The sequence below is a fragment of the Erithacus rubecula genome (genome assembly GCF_903797595.1).
Source record: "Erithacus rubecula genome assembly, chromosome: 3".
Classification (NCBI taxonomy): Eukaryota; Metazoa; Chordata; class Aves; order Passeriformes; family Muscicapidae; genus Erithacus; species Erithacus rubecula.
Genome location: NC_136689.1, coordinates 2,067,179 through 2,086,321, shown reverse-complemented (window position 1 = coordinate 2,086,321; position 19,143 = coordinate 2,067,179). Strand labels below are relative to the sequence as shown.

Sequence of the window (19,143 nt, the reverse complement as noted above, 5' to 3'; positions counted from 1 at the left end):
ACTCACACTAAATTAACTCTGGTACCTGTTTTTTAGGCTAAGGCTGAAAATAATCTGTTAAGTGGAATTCACTTTCTTTAGGGTAAAAAATGTAATTTTGTTACACTAAGAATCTGATTTTTATCTACTTTTGCTGTTAAACTTGACTCAGAGGATTACAGTGATGTCTGGGTAAATTTTAGCTACAAATTTCCACGCCTCAATAATGGCACTACTGAGACAAAATCTGCTCTAGAAACATCCACAAAGATCCAGAACTACACAGCTGAGTTTGGAACAGTTTTGCAAGTACAAATATATATGGGAACAGTTTTATAATTACCCACAAAAATGTCAAATTCCACACTGAACACTACACGACATAAAAATCTTGATTTCTGTCCTTCAAATTTTGTTCATATCCCCAACTTAATTCACTTTTAACCCAAGAACTGCTCTCCAAAGCTGTTCATTAATATCCTGATACTCAAGAAATTCAATTATTAATACATGTTAGGAGATTGTGGAACAGCAAAACACTTGTTAAAGCATTAAAATATTCCTAAATGCCCTAAGATCACACCTTGAATTAATTATTCTTTACTAATTTTCACCCTGAACAAACACACTCTGATTGTCTAAGACACACAATGGAGACTAATTAACAGCAATTAAAAATATTAAACCTTCCACACAAAAAAAAAAAAAAAAAAATCAGTGAAACAGCTTTGGTAACCTAGTACATAGTTAGCTTTGTGTAAATATTTTGCAAATATCCTTTCCCCAAAAAATGCCTATATACCATGTGTATATTTATATAATAATATAATAATATAAATAAGTTCCTGAGTAAATCATTAAATCAGATTATTAGGAAGATTTGGCAAAATATTTCACTTTGTGTTACTAAAATAGATTCTTAAATAAACATTCAATGAAGACATTAAAATAAATATGGAATGTGTCTGAAAAAATTATAGTACCATGAACACATACTAATAACAAATAATAGTTGTTTTTTTTTAATTAAGTGCATACTATGTTATATTGTTAGTGGTTTTAAACCCACTGTGGAATCAATAAATCTAATTTCTAATCCTGAGCAAGTTTTCTATCACCTGCTAACGTGCACTTCCATGCAGTTCACACTGCAAAACCACAAAATCCACTTTTTTAGTGGAAAAACCAAGTGGGCAATTCCATGGAAAAGCTCAGTTCACACCAGTTTTGCTGGAAACTGAAGTGGCAGCACAACTGCTGAAGCCTCTCACACAACCATCACTGAACACTGATTACTCCAGTCAAACAGAGAGAAACTGTCACCAAAAATATCAGCACAGCAGTTCCTGGCACAGTGATGGGGGAAAAAACAACTCAGTGATCACTTTGGCTCTGAAAACAAATTATACATGGTGCAGAAAATAAAAATAAAACAAACCCTGAATGATTACTGAGTACCTTTAAATAAGCTAAATTGGAAAAAAAAAAAAAAAAAAAAAAAAAAAAAAAGGAGAATTAAGTTAACCACACTCTGGCTGGACTCAGAGCTGTGGGTGAGCTCTGAGGAAATGCTCAGCTCTTGTTCAGCTCCTCTGAACACGAAAATTCTCAGCAGCAATATCAAAAGTGCTCCAACACCACCAGCAGCTGTGTCTCTCCACAATTCCATCACCAAGTCACCAAGCAGGCACCTCAATTAACCCTTTCTGCACCTTGGCATGTTCTGAGCATGACCTGAGCCCTTCCCATCCGCAGCTTTCCTCTTCTTATCCGCCATCATTCCCAAATCCTCCTCGCTTCCTCATCTTCTCCACCTCCTCTGTTTCTGTGCTCCACGCTGCTTTCCTCCTGGGTGCTTGTGCTTGAAGAACCAAGCTCCTGCTTTTGGAGGAGCTGCAGGTTTTGGGGTGCAGCAGGAGGGGGTTTTGGCAGAGCCGCCTGCAGCGCGCACCAGAGCGCGGTGCGAGCCCTGCGCGTGGCACCAGCCAGGGCTGCCAGGGCAGCTGCCAGGGCCAGCACACCTGCAACAGGAAAAACACATCAGGGAACAAGCCTGGAGACATTATTAGAATTGGTTTTTTTTTTATCAAATTGCATCAATTTGTTGAAGTCAATTTGTTCAAAGCGTGCTCAGCTGAGCTGAGCAGGTAACGACAGCGGTAACAGCTCGTGTGAATTGTCTGCAAAAAAAAAGGGGCAAAAGGCCCAATAAAGGGTCCAACATGGCCTGGTGATGCCATAACTCACTGTAACAGGTGATTGAGCTGTTATTTATAAAAGCATTGGCAGTATTTAGATGCTGTATTGGCATTAAATCTAACCATAACTATCCACTTAACCACTGTGACCTGCTTCTCCTGCCTGGCAAAGAACCTTCCTTCTGTTCCTGACTCACACCCTGGAGTTCAAATCACATGGCAGTTTTAGGAGTCATTTTAAGAGTTAGTTTGTATATAGGACTATTTTTTGTAGGCCATGGCATTTTATATTTTTAATTTTTGACCTCTGAATTGCAAAAGCAAAACATTTTTATTGTCTTTCCCTCACAAGAAGAGCTATTCCACAGCCAAAGGAACCTCACTGCCCACTTCATTTCAGCAGTAAGGAGTGAAAATCCTCCTTTGTTCTGAGACACAGGTTTTTACTGAAGAAAAATATTATCTTTAAACCCAAACTATAAATTGGTACATTTACTGCTACAGGTTATGCTGGCTTTAGTACAATAGAATTTGGGAAATGTGAAATGTCATTCCTGGTTGGTTTGTGATTTAAATAAGGTAGATAGAAAACTAATTTGCAAAATAGTGTTAATTTTTTTATTATTTTATAAGCTGAAGAGAAAATAAAGTTTAGCCATACCAGGAAATAAGTCTACTTGCTTAAAAATGAGAACATTGTTGCTTTTAGGACAACCACTTATGGTTATATAATATTATCACTGGTAAGTTTTTACAGTTGTCTTCTAGATGAGAGGAAAAATGTCCAAGTTTTTAACAGGAAAAAAAACACAATCATAGAACTCGAAGTAATTTAAAGTCTTTAAAAGTGACAAAAGTGAGAGGAATGTTGCATTTGTCTTTACAAACAAGCTGTAGATCTGCTGGTAGATAAAACCAGCACTGAGAGAGATAAAAGAAGCAATGGGATGGATTCCACTGATTGATGAATGGGAAGAGAGATTTGCCTTTACAAACAAACTGTAGGTTTGCTGATAAATGAAATTGGATAATGAAAGAAGCAATGGGGAAAAACTATGAATTCTATAAGAATTAAAAATTAAAAGGAAGGGTTATACAGGGAATCTCAGGTACCAGGTATTTGGGAAGTCTGTGCCTCTGAAGTACTTCAGCCCATGGGGAAAGAGAGAGGGAAATGTGGCCAGGAAATTAGGATTAAAAGGGAGGCTGCATCCTCCAAAATTTTGAGAGATCCCAGGTGAATGCCCCATGGCCTCTCCCTTGATTCAAATGAACAAAAAGGATTCCTCTGTTTCCTTTCTGGACATAAACCTCTGGTGTCTGTGGATTAATTTTCCTGACAAGAGTATTTGCAAACTTTCTTCTGCTGGTAACAAGAATTGCCGTGCATCACAAATTTACATTTTTAAGCAGAACACACTCACAATTAAACCCCTGGAAAAGCTCTGAGGGTCCCAGGGGTGGGCAGCATTACCTTTCTCACTGTTGTAGCGTGGCACCCCATGGCTCTGAGGGTTCACAGCATTCCCAATCTCCTCCTCCCTACGTGCCTGTGTCACCTGAATGGCCTCCAGGTGCATCTCCAAAGTCCTGGCGACATTCCTGTGCACGGGAGCACCGCCAAGCCTCTCCATTGCTCCTATCAGTGCCAGCACCTGGCAGGAAGCACCAAAAGCACTGCTGAATCAAGAGAGAAAGGCTGCAGGAGGGGCAGGGAGTGCAGGGGCAGCAGCCCTACCCTGGCTCGGTGGCAGCGCTGCTCCGCGATCAGGCGATCCACGCGCGACGGGCTGGTGGGCAGCTGGGGCACGGGCATGGGCAGGGACACCTGCTGCCCTGGGAAGTGCCTTGCAAGCTCAGCCTCAGCCTGCAAGGGAAAGGGTTGGTCAGGGTGGCTGTTTGGGGTCAGGGTGGCTGTTTGGGGTCACTGCGGTGTTGGCGCTGTTTGGGATTTTCAAGTGGGTTAGGAGTGAGTGACCCTGAGTGCATTGATGGGAAAACATTGCCAAATAACACAAAATCCCAGAGTGGGCTGGGTTGGAAGGGACCTTAAAGATCATTTTATTCCACCCCTGCCACAGGCAGGGACACCTTTCACTATTCCCAGGTTGCTCCAAGCTCCATCCAGCCTGGCCTTGGACACTTCCAGGGATCCAGGGGCAGCCACAGCTTCTCTGGGCACCCTGTGCCAGACCCTCACAGCAAAAATTTCTTCCCAAACAGAATCTAACCCTGCCCTCTCTTGGTTTAATAGCATTCCCCTTGATCTATCACTACATGCCCTTGTCAAAAGTCCCTCTCCACCTTCCTTGAAGGAATATTTCTCTAATTCAGCTCTCCCTCAGAGTTCAGCACCTCTCACTGTTTCTCTCAGATGTCACATATTTTGATTATTAAAAAAGAGAACCAAGTGATAGCAGCAGCATAAATTGCACCTCAAGTGCATTAGGATGAAACCACATTTAACATAAACTGGTATCAGCTCTTTAACAGAGAAAATCTTTAACACAACAACAGCCAAACTTCCCCTGAGAAAGAGTGGCTTAGCCAGTGTCTGACACAGACAGTGACTAAACATTACTGAATCTATTTTTGGATAGGAAATTCTTACACTTGGATTAAAAAAGACACAGTGAGCAGTAGATTCCTTATCTCATTCCTTCCCCAGGGTACCATGGATGTGGGAGAGAGGAGTCAGGTGCTGCACTGCAGTTCAAGGCAAGGCTAAGTCCAACTCACACTGTGTGTATTTGTACTGAAAGTATGTGATGAAGTCCCTCTCTTTTTGCTTTACTTCCACATTATTTAGTCCCTGCCCTGCCTAACATGGATTACAAGACCTGACTCTACCTGTACTCATCACCTGAGGAGCCTGAAAGGCATCCAGAAAAAATAATTGATGGAGAAAGGGTCATGGATTCATATAATGACAGTAGGTAATTAAGAATTACAGCAAATTTAACTAAACTACATGCACATTTAATATTGTAGTCAATTCCTAACTTGTAGAAATGCTTTAAATGTGAGATCCCTGGAAAAGTGGGGTTTATGAAAGAAGACAGGTCATCTGTGACCCCAAAGCAGCTGCAATGAGCAGGTTCCAGAGAGCTGAAATAGCTGAGAGATTACACAAGGTAAAGAGAATTAAATCAAATCCCAGGGGGAGTTTCTCTCTTCTTGCATTCATCCCCTCCTGAGCAATGTGGTTTGGCTGCAGGAATGGGAGCCAGGCTATGGCTTGGAGAACAGTTCATATTCTGCAAGGACAGAACACCCTGAGAAACCCAGAGCAGCTCACTGGATCATTTGGAATGCAACAGATCAATGGGTCAATTAAGCTCCTTTGATTAATAAATACAACCCTCTTTTAATGATGAAATAAAAAGCAGGAGATAAAACTATCACTTGGTCTTTGACAATCCCAAATCCTGCCTGAGAACAGAAAACACTGGAGCAAGAATCATCCCTTTCTCACTTCCAGAGAATTGCTGGAAGGCCAGAGAGGAGTTTTGTTTAAAGGCAGGCATGAGAGAACAACACAGACACTTCCACTCACAATTCCCAAAGTCCATTAGCAAGGCCCCACAGCTGATATTGAAAAAAAAAAAAAAAACAAAAAAACCACAATTTGCAGGCCTAGTTTGCTCAGACACCTTTACCCAATAACCAGGAGGCTTCTCACATATGGAGCACAGCCATAATTAGAACCAGGGGTTATGGGCAATTTATTTTCTGAGACCTGGAATGGAATTTAGGGATTTGACTCCTCTTGGGAAAGCTCTTCCTGATTCTTTAGAGCACAGAGTTTCATTCCCAAGTGCAATACCCTCATTATCAGTGTGCTCCTTCCCTGCCAACAGTTCTGGCAATGAGCCTGAAGCAGGAAAGCAACAGTAAGGAGATGAGCATAAATTTCAATTTCCTTTGGGAACAAGAAAAAATACTGTAGGTTTTCTCTACAGACACATAGAGGGTGCCCAGGATTAGTTACTCCTTTTTTTTTTTTTTTCCTGTAACCAGAAATTTATTACAACAATAAAAATAAAAAAGAAAAAATAAAAAGAGAAAGCTGCGACTGCATCACTGACAGTAAAACCCAAACCCAACAACAACAAAAAGACCAAAAACACTCTTTAAAAAGCAGAAACACCATAACATTTCCTCTCTTAAAACCAGTCTGTGTCAGGAATCATCACCTACTGTGTTTTACCTTCTTCCTGTCCCTCTCCAGGGCTCTGCCCTGCTCGCAGCACTCCTCCAGGTGGACGTGCAGCTCGGTGCCACTGCAGCTCCTGGGAGCTCTGCACCTGCCAAAAGGGGCTGGGAAGGCAAAGCAGGGCCCAGGCACCTCCCCAGGGAACACATCACTGATGAGGGGAGCCAAGGGGCTCAAGTCATCACAGTGCAAAAGATCAACAAGGTCCCAGAATGGAAACGGTGGTGGGGGGAAATTTAAATTCTTTGCTGATGAAAGCAGCTGGGGATTAAATGGAGGGAAGCTGGGATTTTGTCTAAAATCAGACAAGAATGGGAAAGAAGGAAGCAGAGAAGGGTTGATGAAATCTGACAAGCTGCCCCTGTTGTGCTTGTGCTTTTTGGGAAGCACGAAGGGCTGGTGGATTGGGGCTGCAGACCCCAAAGGAGGGATCCAATTCCTTCTGCCTCTTCTGTCATCTTTACTGCCACTTTCCTGGCTCTGCCTTTTTGGGAACCTGTGGTGTTTCTCAGCAGGGTCTCCAGCTGCAGCTCTCAGGCAACTGGGTGAAAATCCAGCAGGGAATTTGGGGTGCTGCCTCTCCTGGCACCTTCCAGCAGCTCTCACCTGCTCCTGGCTCTCTGAGACCAAATGAGGAGCCCCCAAATGACTGGGAAATCCATCAGATGTGTGCAACCTGCCATCTTTCCTGGGAGGGAGGAGTTGGGAATGGGAGGGGGGCTGTGGGAAAGGCTGGTGGGTGGGAGAGCCCCCAGACATGGTGGAGACCCCCGATGAGGACTGGGGGCTCGTGGCCATTTGTTTCCCATATGGAATTTCAGCTGCCAGGCTCTTCCCATCCAGCCACACACACCCCTGGTATGAGGAGTAACTCCCATTTTTCACAGATAAATCATATTCAGCTACTTGAGGAGAGCTTTCCTTAGGGCCCATATTCACTTTGCACTGGTTATTATTATTATTATTAAAAGCATTCCCCACAGCAAAGCCACGATGGCCATTCTGCACGTGGAATTCCTGGGGTTTTCTGCCTGCTTCTCCAGAAAAATTCTTTTCCTTAGGGAGTTGATTAAAAAAATGAAGTGATGGATGGACAGATGACTCCAGTTTGTGAGCAGCTGTGAAGTTTCCATATCTTTTAGAACACAGGTGGCTGTCCTGGGGTGTTTTATCCCAAGGGTTATCACCAAGCTGATTGGAAAGATCAGGAGAATAATTAATTTGTCCTTGAGCATAATTTTTCAGAGCTTTTCCCCTTGCTCTTTCACTTTTCCAGAACTCCTTCTGCACGCTGGGATTTTCTTTCATCCTGTTCCAAGGAGAGGAAGGGCTCAAACTGGACCCACATTTTTCATATCCTCCATTTAACCTCCTGTGGTCGTAAGTGCAGAAATTCTGGTTTGGGAAGGAAAACCCTTCCTGGGGAGTTGTGGTGCTGCTGTGCTGAGAGGGATTTTCAGGGTGAGAGAGCCAAGACTGGAGCAGCTGAAGGTCTCCCAAACCTCTGTGCAGCATCTCCACATCAGGAGGCTCCTGCAGGGGTTCCTGATGGCAGCTGGTGCCCAGCAAGTTGGGAAAATCCTTATTCTGGGCACAGGGCTGAGCTGGGAACTCCCCACTGCTGCCCAGATCAGGTGTCCACAGAGGGGGAAACAATCCTGAGAGAGAATTCCTGGAGCAGAGTTAAAGAAACCTCCCATCAGGATTTAAAGCATTTCTTATTTTATAATGATTCACACAGTGAGTAATTCCCCAGTGTTGTATTATTGACCAAGCATGCACAGCTCTCCTGAAAAACAGGAGGAAAATTCCCAGGGCAGCTGAGCAAATGCTCTGTGAAATCTCAGCACCCACAGTGTTTATTCTGCATGTTCAGAAACACAGGGTTTATTTGGATTTATCAAATATCTCAGATTCCACTGTATTCTGGTTAGAAGTAATTACCATCTTTTTTTCCCCCCCTCAAATGCTGTAAAGCTGATGGAAAACTTTTTAAAATTTGCATTTTTAACACTTCAGTTTTTTTTTTTTTTACTGGCAAATGAAGTAAAGACACTTCCCCATTTTAAGGGGATTTAATAGTCCATCATTACTCAACTCTGAAATAATTAAAAATGTGTATTATACCTGTGTGACAATGAGCATAAAAGCCAGCACATAAATGATAAGAGCTCTCAGAACAAACTCACCAATCTGTAGCTGCTTCTGGCTTGTTTGGCTCCTCTAAAATGCTTGACACCAACCCAAACATATCAGGGCCATTGCCAGAGTAAGAAAGATTTATTGGTGCCCTTAAAAAAAAGAAAAAAAAAAAAGAAATAATCAAACTTTTAAGTAAGTATTTTTCTTCTATACAAAACAGGCAAAAAGAAGGGGATGAAACCTTTATTTAGCATCATTTTCTGGCTGTTCTGAATTTAATGTATCCTCAGCATTCCTCTACAGAAATCTCATCCTGCATTTGTGAATTCTATAGACTAAGTGAAGTAGAATTATTTTCCTTTTTGTTTCACCAGAGACTTTCCAAGCAGCAAAAGTTTTCCTCTCTTTCCAAGAAACAAAATTGTTTCATGTGGACATTCCTTCAAACCTTGACTGTCTTGTTTAGAGCTTAAAAAGGACAAATATTCTCAAAGTCTGGAGCATTCTAATTTATCTACTGCCAATTAATTCAAAACTTATTATGCTAAACTCAAAAAATAATTTATATTTAAGTTATAGATATTTAAATGGAACCACTTTTTAATCCCCTTTTGGGCAGGTCAAAATTTTAGTAAATATTTCTGATAAACATCCAAGACTTTCAATAATTTTTAAACAAATCCAACTTTTGCTTTAGGTGCAAGATGAGATTTTTACAGAGCTGTTTGCAATGACTCCTGACTCTTGCTCACAAGTTAATTAAAGCAATGGAATTAAAGAGCTCCTTCCCTCCATCCTCATTGTTTTGCTCCAATAAACTTCCCTCCCCACCTTGTTCTGATTCCTCTCTTTTTTTTTTTTTTCCTCTGAGTTTTCCCTGATGCCAGAGAATTGCTCACTGACTTTGCTGATTAACAGAAACCATAAAATGTGGGACAAACTCTTATAAAAAAATCAACTTTTTAATCTCTTGCCACTGTGAAAATTGCAAAATTACACTCTGGTGGCTTTCAAGACCTCACCACATTTTCACTTCTACCTCAGCCCCTGATTTCCTCAGTTTCCACTCTAAGGGATCTGGATTTAATTTAGGATGCACTTGAAAGACTCTTGAAAATATTTTGTGAATGCAGAATTGGTATTTGATAACCAGATCTTTTCTGTCTCTTGATCAAATAGCAAAGTTTTTTATTTTCCTATTTTTTTAAAGGAGACCTCAAGGAATTCTGAATATCTGCAGGCTCAGAATGGGTGTAGACATGGATTAACTCTAATTCCATAATTTTTCTCTTTTTAAAGCTACCTTGTAAGAATCTAAAAGCTGCTTTAAGAAAATACTGTGTATTTTAATTAGCAAATTGCCACTCCTTACCTAAAATTAATTTTTACAGCTGACAAAGCTGTGTGTTGTTTTATTAAAAAAATAAACATCACTCTGACACTTCCCACTGAAAATTAGGAAAAAAAATAAAGTTTTTTGCTATCCATGTATCTTCCTTAACTGTTACCTTGTGAGCCAGTGGACTCCAGTCCCTGCCCACCTCAGATTTTGATTTTGTTGAGCAAATGATAAAAAAGAAATGCAGTGAGGTATTAGAAATGCTCTTTAAAAGAGCATTTGCTCCTCAAAAGCTCCTGTGTCTATCACCCAATCCCCTCCAAAAAATGCAATATTCTGTCACCATCACTTGGCTTGAAGATGGAAAAAAAAAAAAAAAAAAAAAAAAAGAAACAACCCTAAACCTTTTTTTCAGTAACAACCATTATGGAGCAAAGAAAATCTGCTGGTTTTCCAGAGATGCCAGAAACTCTCCCCCAAAAATATCCAGAAGCCCTAAGGCCCCTAAGGGATGCTGATACCTTTTTTTTGGGCACTCCTGGAAGGTATTTTGGGATCCAAAATCCTCAGCACATCCCAGGCAGTCACTGCCCAGCTGGGAGGGCTCTGGAGGTGTGGGGACACTGGGGACAGCTCCCAGGAATGGGGAGAAAAACTCAGTGTCCATGGTTTGCTTCCTGCTATTTACCTGCATTGAATAGATAAAAATATATTTTTTAATATTAGATGTTCATCTAGTGAGCAGTAAAAGCAGCAAAGCAAATTTTTGCTTTTATTTCCTGAACTAAATGAATTTTTCATTTATTTCAGCTCATTTTCACAGCAATGTGTGACAAAGCCATGATAAAAGTATCAAGTCTAAATCATGTTCCCCTCCTTTGCCTTAAATTAACCCAAATCTGTCTTCTAAAAATAAACATGCAAATTGACTTACTGCACAGGAAGAGGAATTCTCCACAGGTTTCACATTTTAGGTGTTGGCTCATTCACAGCTCAGAACCTCCTGCTCTATGAGACTGGGAATGCACCTGTGCCAGGCAAACACATCCCCTCTGGAAAACAAGAGCCATCATCCCTGTTACACCCCCAAAAAATAGAAAATATTCCAGTGAAGAGCCCAGGGAAAGGAGGGAGGGACACCTGGGAACTTCACAGAGCAAAATGTGGGTAAGGAAAGTAACCCAAGTGCTGCTGCAGAAAAGAATATTATAAATAAATTATTTATCCACTATTTATATTATTTATTTATTATTTATGCCAAGAAGGACTGGAGCAGATATTTGAGTTCTCTTCCAACCTAGAATTCTCTGAATTTAATTTATTTTTCCTTATTATTAATCCTTGGCCTAATGAAAGCTCTCACAGATCAGATCTCCTCTCCTGGGTATTTTCTGAAAAGATGGGACAGAAATATTCTCTGGTCAGGTGTGTTCCTACAAGAACAACCCTGCAGTGAATGTTTATAAATTGGAAAAAAAAAAAAAAAAAGTTTATACTGAGATATAAACTGATTTTGTACATTTAAACCAATCCCTAATTTAATAACAGAATTAGAGGTACTAGGATCCTGTGGAGACCACACAAATATCCTGTAAAATCCTATATAAACACCCTGTCAGTATTTATCCATTAAATCAGGCACAAGAAGAGCTCACACAGATCCATTCTGAACAAACACAGGCATCCCTGAGGATGCAGCCAGGCCAAAATTCCCCAAAAATTCAGCAGCAATGCCCAGCCCCTGGTGCTCTCTGGGCTACCAGGAAGCAGCAGAGCCTGAGCAATTCCTGCTCCTTGGCCAGAGGATAAAATACTTGTGCACAGATTAAAAATAGGATCTGTAACAAACAGATTTATGTTTTATTTCCAGAGCCATTAATCACTGCTGATGGGAGCTGTGCAGGACAATGTGTCTAAAGCCCAGGAGAAAAGGGACTTTGTGTACCCTAGATAAGGCTTAGTGCTTCCAAAACTGTCCCTCCACCCAGACAAACACAAATTCTCCTCTAGGCTTTACATAGGAACCACTAGCAAGTTGCAGGAAAAAAAAAATAAAATAAAAAAATAAAAAGTATGAAATCACTCAAAGTCCACAATCAATGAATTAAATGCTGCCTTAAAAAAAAAAAAAAAAAAGGAGAAAAAAAATCAAATTATAACTCCTACAGTCTTCAGGAGGGCTTTTGCTTTATTCCTCTGCAAATCCTGGGAAAGCCACTGGTCTTAATAAATTACCTTAAAAAACAACAATATCTAAAGGCCAGACAGATTATTTGGACTAATTTTTTTCATTCAAACAGTGAAGGAACAGGCAAAAAAAATTTACTAAAAGCATTCATTATTTCCAAAAGCCTCAAGCAGTTCTTTGTACTCAGATACTCTCAAAGTTTCTTTTGAGGAGAAACACATGAACACAACTTCATCAGTAAAATGCTAATATTTCATGTATAAATACGTATTAAATTAAACAGCATCAAAGCTATTAAACATTGATATTGTTGTGTGATGAAAGAAGGAGAGATTTAGATCAGACATTAAAAGAAATTCTTCCCTGTCGGGGTGGGGAAGGGCTGGAACAAATTGCCAGAGAAGCTGTGGCTGCCTCATCCCTGGAAATTCCCAAGATGGGATAGTGGGAGATGTCCCTGCCCATGGCAGGGGGTGAAAAAGATGATTTTTAAGGTCCCTTCCAACCTAGAACATCCTGGCATTTTGTGATCTGTAAGATCAGTAAAAGATGTGTCTGAGACATTTTCCACACAGAAGCTTCTGCCCAAGATGGGCAGCTGGAAACAGAGACCTGAATCTTGTGAAAATCCTCTCCCTGCCAGGATTCCCCAGCCCTGGCATACAGCAGGACACTCCCAGTCATTCCTCACAACTGGAATATTTTATTCCCAGTGCTGTTTTATTCCCAGCCCTGGGATACAGCAGGACACTCCCAGTCATTCCTCACAACTGGAATATTTTATTCCCAGTGTTGTTTTATTCCCAGCCCTGGGATCCAGCAGGACACTCCCAGTTATTCCTCATTGCTGGAAGTGTTTTATTCCCAGTGCTGTCCAGCAAAGCACTGGAAGCAGTTCAATCCTTGGGGTTGTTCTTGTGAGATGCCAGGAGCTGCTGGCAGAGCCCTCCAGGCAGCCTGGAGTGAGTTTTAGGAATTTTCATGGAGAATCCTGAATTATGTCAAGGTTATGAACATTTGAGGGACTGAAACAGAATTATTTGGGTTGGGAAAGGACCTGCCACTTCCAGCAGAGCAGGATGCTCTAAACCACATCCAACCTGTCCTTGGACACCCCCAGGGATCCAGGGGCAGCCACAGCTGCTCTGGGAATCTGTGCCACCCTTTAGGAAGGATTTCTTCCTCTTTAGAGGTGAGAAAGCTTCTGGGTCTCATCAGATTAAGAGTTCTCTACAAAGATGTTTTATAAGCTGAAAAATAAAAATCACAGCTAAATATTGCTCCACTGTACAATCAGAATGAACAGCATTCACTGGCACAAAGTCCCACCTGACAGAGCTCTTGATTTTCCAAAAAAAAAAGTATTAAAATTGGCAAAAAGTCTTTTTTACAGGCAATTATCCTGAAGCTGCTCCAGAGCACTGCAGCATTATCACACTGAGGGGATGTTCCTCAGCAGGATAAACATTTCCTGTTTATTTCTTGGGGTTTGTTTATTAGCAGGATAAAGCCATCACAAAAAACCATTATTTTGGGGCTTTTAAAGGTTATAATAACTCCCACCTATGGATATCTTAATCTGTAACTCACTGGGACTGCCTGACTCATTCAGGGTGCACTGCCAGGGATTCTCTGAAATCACCAGGTAAAAAATAAAAGTAAAAAAAAAATCCAGAAATTTCCAAATTGCTTTTTTGGGTTTCCCAGGAAATGAACCAGCAGATGTAAACAGGCAGCAAGGAGATGTAAAAAACCAAATTCAGAGGAGAAAAATCTGTCAGTTATTCAGGCCTCTTAATATCAGGGATAAAACCATAAAAATAGCAGATTACTGAAGATTTCCCTCTAAATCCTGAACTCACATCATCAAAAAGATTTGTCACAGCAGCAAGAAGAAATGCTTCTTTTCAGCAGTCAAATAACCACGAAACCTTTTTTTCCTGAAGAAAAGGTCCCAAGTCAGCCAGATCCCTCTTAGATGGGTCAAAAACACTTTAAAAAGCACCTTTTAAAGTGTGTGGGAATAAATCAATAAAATAAATAAATACATGAGGTGCTTGTTCAATATATGGATTCTGTTGCTCAGTTAGAATTAAGAATATTCACAGGCTCACAGGCCATTTTTTTGCTTTAACACAAGCATCTAAATACTCATTTCATACTAATAAAGATTTTTTGGGGTTTTTTTTTCTGGGTCCATGGTAACTTCCAGCAGTTGTTCTTCAGGATTTTGTGGTGATTCTCAATAAGACAAGAAGAGCATGGGAGGATCTGCTGGATTTCCATGAGCAGAGGATCAGCCCTGACACAACCAGGGAAAGCTGCTCCATGTGGGATCTAAAATTCCCTCCAGGTGCTGAGGTTTTTATGTAACATGGTTCTTCACTATAAAACAAACACCTCACCTAATTTTTATTTTTGCTTCCCTGCAAAAATTCAGTTTTGGACTCACCTGTGGCTGGCACTGCCCAGGGTGGCACTTGGACCATGTCCCTGCTGCCAGCAGCCAGCTCCTCTCCTCTGGAGGGTGCAGCATTGCACAGGCAGCAATCAGACTCCTAAGGAACAACTTCTCCTGTTTCAAAGCAATTAAAAAACCCCAAAAAAGCAGTTATCAGGTCTGTCAAAGCTGTATTTATACATAAATGTCATTTCTAGCTCCCTCCCCACTCATACCCCAGGGCTCCTCCAGTCCAGCCATCCCATCCCAAGGCAAGGTGGGAAAATCCATCCTGCCAGGGAAGGGGCTGCAGAATTCTTGAGTGGGCTGGGAAAGGGCTCAGCTGGAGAAAAGGAAGGTCAGGGGGAATTTCTGGCTCTGCACAACTCCCTGATAGGAGGGGACAGCCCCAGGTCAGGCTCTGCTCCCAGGGAACAGGGACAGGAAAAGATGGGACAGCTCAGGCTGGAAATTATGGAGAATTTCTCCCTTAAAAGTGTGATAAGGGCTGGAGCAGGATGGCAGGGGAGTGATGGAATCCACCACCAACATCAAAAAGTGTCAGAATGTGGCACTTGGGGACAGGGTGATCTCAATGATCTGAGAGGTCTTTCCCAACCTGAACAATTCCATGCACCCAAGATCTCTGCAGGTAGAATATCCTGATTCCAAAATCCTCCCTGTGCTCTCTGCACACCCACTCTGACCCATCACAGCACAGCTGTCCCCTGCCACACCTGGGACACTTGTCAGGACACAGCAGGACAATGGCCCAGGTGAGAGAATCACCCCTAAGGCTTCATCTTCACTGCCACAAAGCTCTGACTGAGGGAAGCCCAGATTTTCAGGAAAAAAATCTGAACTTTTTATGATTAAGCTAAATTCATCATAATCATTCAGATAAATTAAGATATTTTATGATTAAGATTTTTGGATTTATTTTCTATTCAGGCCTATCTGCTTCACAAAGCTACATGGCAAAAAGGTTTTGGGGATAAGAGATTCCAACCTGCTCCTCAATTCCATCCTGGAAACAAGGCAGGGATGTTTTTGTCAGGTGCCTCTTCCTGAGCCAAAACCCCCAGCCAAACACACAGAACATTTCTGCAGCATTTATATTAAAGCTTCTAATTCATAACTTTTCCACTGACTGAAATTATTGATTTAAAAAAAATTAATTTACAAGCAGTTTAGAAACAAAGCCCTGTTCTGCCATTCATTTAAAGTGTCTCAAAGTTAAAAATACTGTTTTTAATGATAGATTTTATAGCTCTAAACATTCCTAACTTGTCCAAAGCCACAAGTACTCTGAACACTCCAGTCCCACTATTCCTAACTATTCTGTGCGCAAAAAATGACTGAAACCCCTTACTCTGAAGTTTTGTATTTGATTATTTTGTTTGTGCAGGCTCTATGAAAACATAAGGGAATGTAATTCACCTTCACTTACAATTCCTGTCACATGTCCCATTCCATTATCTCCTGGTAGTCCAGGGAAACAAAAGGGAATATTAAACAAACAGGTAAGGAGTTTTTACTGAACTTCCACTCACTTTAAAGTCAAATAATCCAAAGGCACCTCAAGGGCCTTATTTGTAGATAATGCCCTGTGCTGTAAAACAAGATTATTGCCACTAATATAAACCTTTTTGTTCAGGAATGCAAAATTCCAGCTGGAGGCACAAAATATTTCTCCCAATTCATTCTGACATATCCAGTGCAGTTTAAATTCCACTAAAACTCTTTCCAAATAGATCTTCGAACACAAAACAATGCTGAATGGGGAAAACTCACACTTACTGAAATCACAAAATCATGTGGGGAAATAAATAGAGCTCTGTTAATCAGCTGCAAAAGGGTCAGGACACACTAAATATTATATAAAAGTTTGTGCCTTAATTTCATTAGATTACTCAAATTAGGTATAAAGCCACTTTTCCCACTTGACTTCCTCCTTACTTTGTGAAATTAAAGTACTAATTAGGTGCCCTCAGGATTATAGATCTGAGCAAAACACTGTCACAACATCCTTTCAAACACCTGAACTGTTTCTAAGGAGAAACAGATGAGTTTTTAATGTTTTAATTACCTGGTTCTGAAGTTACTACACTTCTCAGGAGAAAGATGACAGCAAGCATTGCCAAGTTTCCTACTCACTTTGAGAAAGACTTTTGAAGTCTCCTGCTGGGAGACTCTGGTGCTCAGCACCACGAGATACTTGTTTGGAGAAAGATGGGTTTTGTCAGGCACTTATATCAAAAAATCACTTGGAAACACTGAGAAATTACTGCACACTATTGGGAAAGTAACTCAGAACATTTCACTTTAAACTTACAACAACCTCAGCAAAAATTACACTGCAGGAATCACTGTCCTGGGGGGTTTCCAGCTGTTCCAACCACCAGCATCCCTCTGGACATCCCTGAATTATAATTGGGGCAGCATGGGCATCCTTCTGGGCACCCCAAATTATCCTTGGGACACCCCTGAGTTATCTTTGGGACAGCCTGAGCATCCCTCTGGACATCTCCAAGTTATCCTTTGGGCATATTGACTTATCCCTCTGGGCACCCCAAGTTATCCCTGGGATACCTTTGAGTTATCCTTTAAGCATCCTGAATTATCCCTCCAGACACCCCTGGGTTATCCTTTTGCCAGCCTGAGCATCCTGAGTTATTCTTTGGGCATCCCGAGCATCCCTCCCGACATTCCCTTGGGAGTTATCCTTGGGGCAGCCGAAGCATCCCTCCTGATACCCCTGAAATATCCTTGGGACACCCCCAAATTATCCTTTAGGCAGTCTGAGCATCCCCCCGGACATCCCCAAGTTATCCCTCTGGACGCCTGATTTATCCTTGGGGCAACTTGAGCATCCCTCCAGACACCCCTGAGTTATCCTTTGAGCATCCCTGCAGGCACCCCGAGTTATCCTTTGGGCAGCCTGATCATCCATCCAAACACCCCAAATTATCCCTCCGGACATCCCTGAGTAATCCTTTGGGCATCCCGAGCATCCCCCCTGGAGGCACAGGACGCTCATCCCGCATTCAGACCCAGCTCCCCCAGTCCCACCTGAGCAGCTCTGGCTCCCCCAGCCATTCCCGGCTGTTTTCCCAGTCCCACCTGAGCAGCTCCAGGTTTCCCCCAGTCCCACCTGCGCAGCTCCAGGTTTCCCCCAGCCATTCCCGGCTCTTTTCCCAGTCCCACCTGAGCAGCTCCAGGTTTCCCCCAGTCCCACCTGAGCAGCTCCAGGTTTCCCCCAGCCATTCCCGGCTGTTTCCCCAGTCCCACCTGAGCAGCTCCGGGCTCCCCCAGCCATTCCCGGCTCTTTTCCCAGTCCCACCTGAGCAGCTCCAGGTTTCCCCCAGCCATTCCCGGCTCTTTTCCCAGTCCCACCTGCGCAGCTCCAGGTTTCCCCCAGCCATTCCCGGCTGTTTCCCCAGTCCCACCTGAGCAGCTCCGGGCTCCCCCAGCCATTCCCGGCTCTTTCCCAGTCCCACCTGCGCAGCTCCAGGTTTCCCCCAGCCATTCCCGGCTCTTTCCCAGTCCCACCTGAGCAGCTCCGGGCTCCCCCAGCCATTCCCGGCTCTTTTCCCAGTCCCACCTGAGCAGCTCCAGGTTTCCCCCAGCCATTCCCGGCTCTTTTCCCAGTCCCACCTGAGCAGCTCCAGGTTTCCCCCAGCCATTCCCGGCAGTTTTCCCGGCGCTGCCCGAGCCCAGCGGGGCAGGAGCGGCCGGACCGAGCGCGTCCCCGGCGGTGTCGCCGCTGCCCGGGCGGGATCCCCGCTTGCCCCGCTGTTACTACACGCGCTCTGTTGCCAGGCTATGGAAAAGCGTCTCCCCCACCGCCCTGGAGCCGCGGGACAAAGGGGAAAAACAGCGGGGAAACCTCGGGGAAGCGGCGGGACCGGGGAACGGCCGCGCCCGGCGGAGTCCCGAGGTCGCCGGTGTCCCGTCCCCAGGTGTCCCGTCCCCAGGTGTCCCGTCCCGGCGGCGCCGGCCACACACCCGAGCAGAGCTCCCGGGGACGGGCTGCACAAGGGACGGAGCCCGGCTCGCCTCTGGCCGCTGCCGCTGCCCAGCCAGTGCCGGCCATGGGGCGCTGATGTCACCGCAGGGCCAGGATGCGCGGGGACGCTGGGAATTGCAGTTCCAGGGTTTGGGATCCCTCCTGTGCCCCGATGCTGGATTTGGGAATCTCTTCTGCCGCCCCGATCCTGGGTTTGGGAATCCCCTTCTGCTCCTGTATTCCAGACTTTGGGGTCCCTTCTACTGTCCTGCTTCAGGCTTTAGGATCTCTTCTGCTCCTGTATTCCAGGCTTAGGGATTCTGTCTGCTGCCCTCGTCCTGGGTTTGGGATCCTTTCTCCTCCTGTATTCCTGGGTTTGGGATCCCTTCATCCTAGGGTTTGGAATCCCATCTCCTACCACTATTTCAGGATTTGGGATCCCTTCTCCCCTCACTATTTTCAGGATTTGGGATCCCTTCTCCTCCTGCTGGACTCAAGTTTTGGAATCTCTTCTCCTGCCGCTAGTCCAGAGTTTGGGATCCCTTCTCCTCCCGCTGCTCCCAAGGTTTGGGATCCCTTCTCCTCCCGCTGTTTCCAGGATTTGGGATCCCTTCTCCTCCCGCTGTTTCCAG

General features: G+C 43.4%; 1 protein-coding gene across 5 annotated transcripts; it reads right to left on the bottom strand.

The window, feature by feature from the left end:
• Positions 1-1,724: 1,724 nt before the first annotated feature.
• Positions 1,725-18,518, bottom strand: LOC306800203 (uncharacterized protein). 5 transcript variants are annotated; one of them, XM_079302128.1, is made up of 9 exons: positions 18,160-18,518; positions 14,515-14,637; positions 10,809-10,926; positions 10,396-10,551; positions 8,583-8,684; positions 6,388-8,065; positions 3,916-4,044; positions 3,652-3,832; positions 1,725-2,000 (listed from the first exon to the last, which is right to left on the bottom strand). In XM_079302128.1, exons 4-9 carry the CDS (start codon positions 10,539-10,541, stop codon positions 1,756-1,758), a joined length of 2,481 nt encoding a protein of 826 aa, XP_079158254.1. In that variant the 5' UTR covers positions 10,542-10,551; positions 10,809-10,926; positions 14,515-14,637; positions 18,160-18,518; the 3' UTR covers positions 1,725-1,755. The 5 variants fall into 5 exon arrangements, with proteins under 5 accessions (XP_079158254.1, XP_079158252.1, XP_079158256.1 ...); XM_079302126.1 differs by lacking the exon at positions 18,160-18,518 and adding an exon at positions 17,794-17,854; XM_079302130.1 differs by lacking the exon at positions 18,160-18,518 and adding an exon at positions 16,592-17,070 and having other exon boundaries at positions 10,809-10,924.
• Between the last annotated feature and the right edge of the window lie 625 nt (positions 18,519-19,143).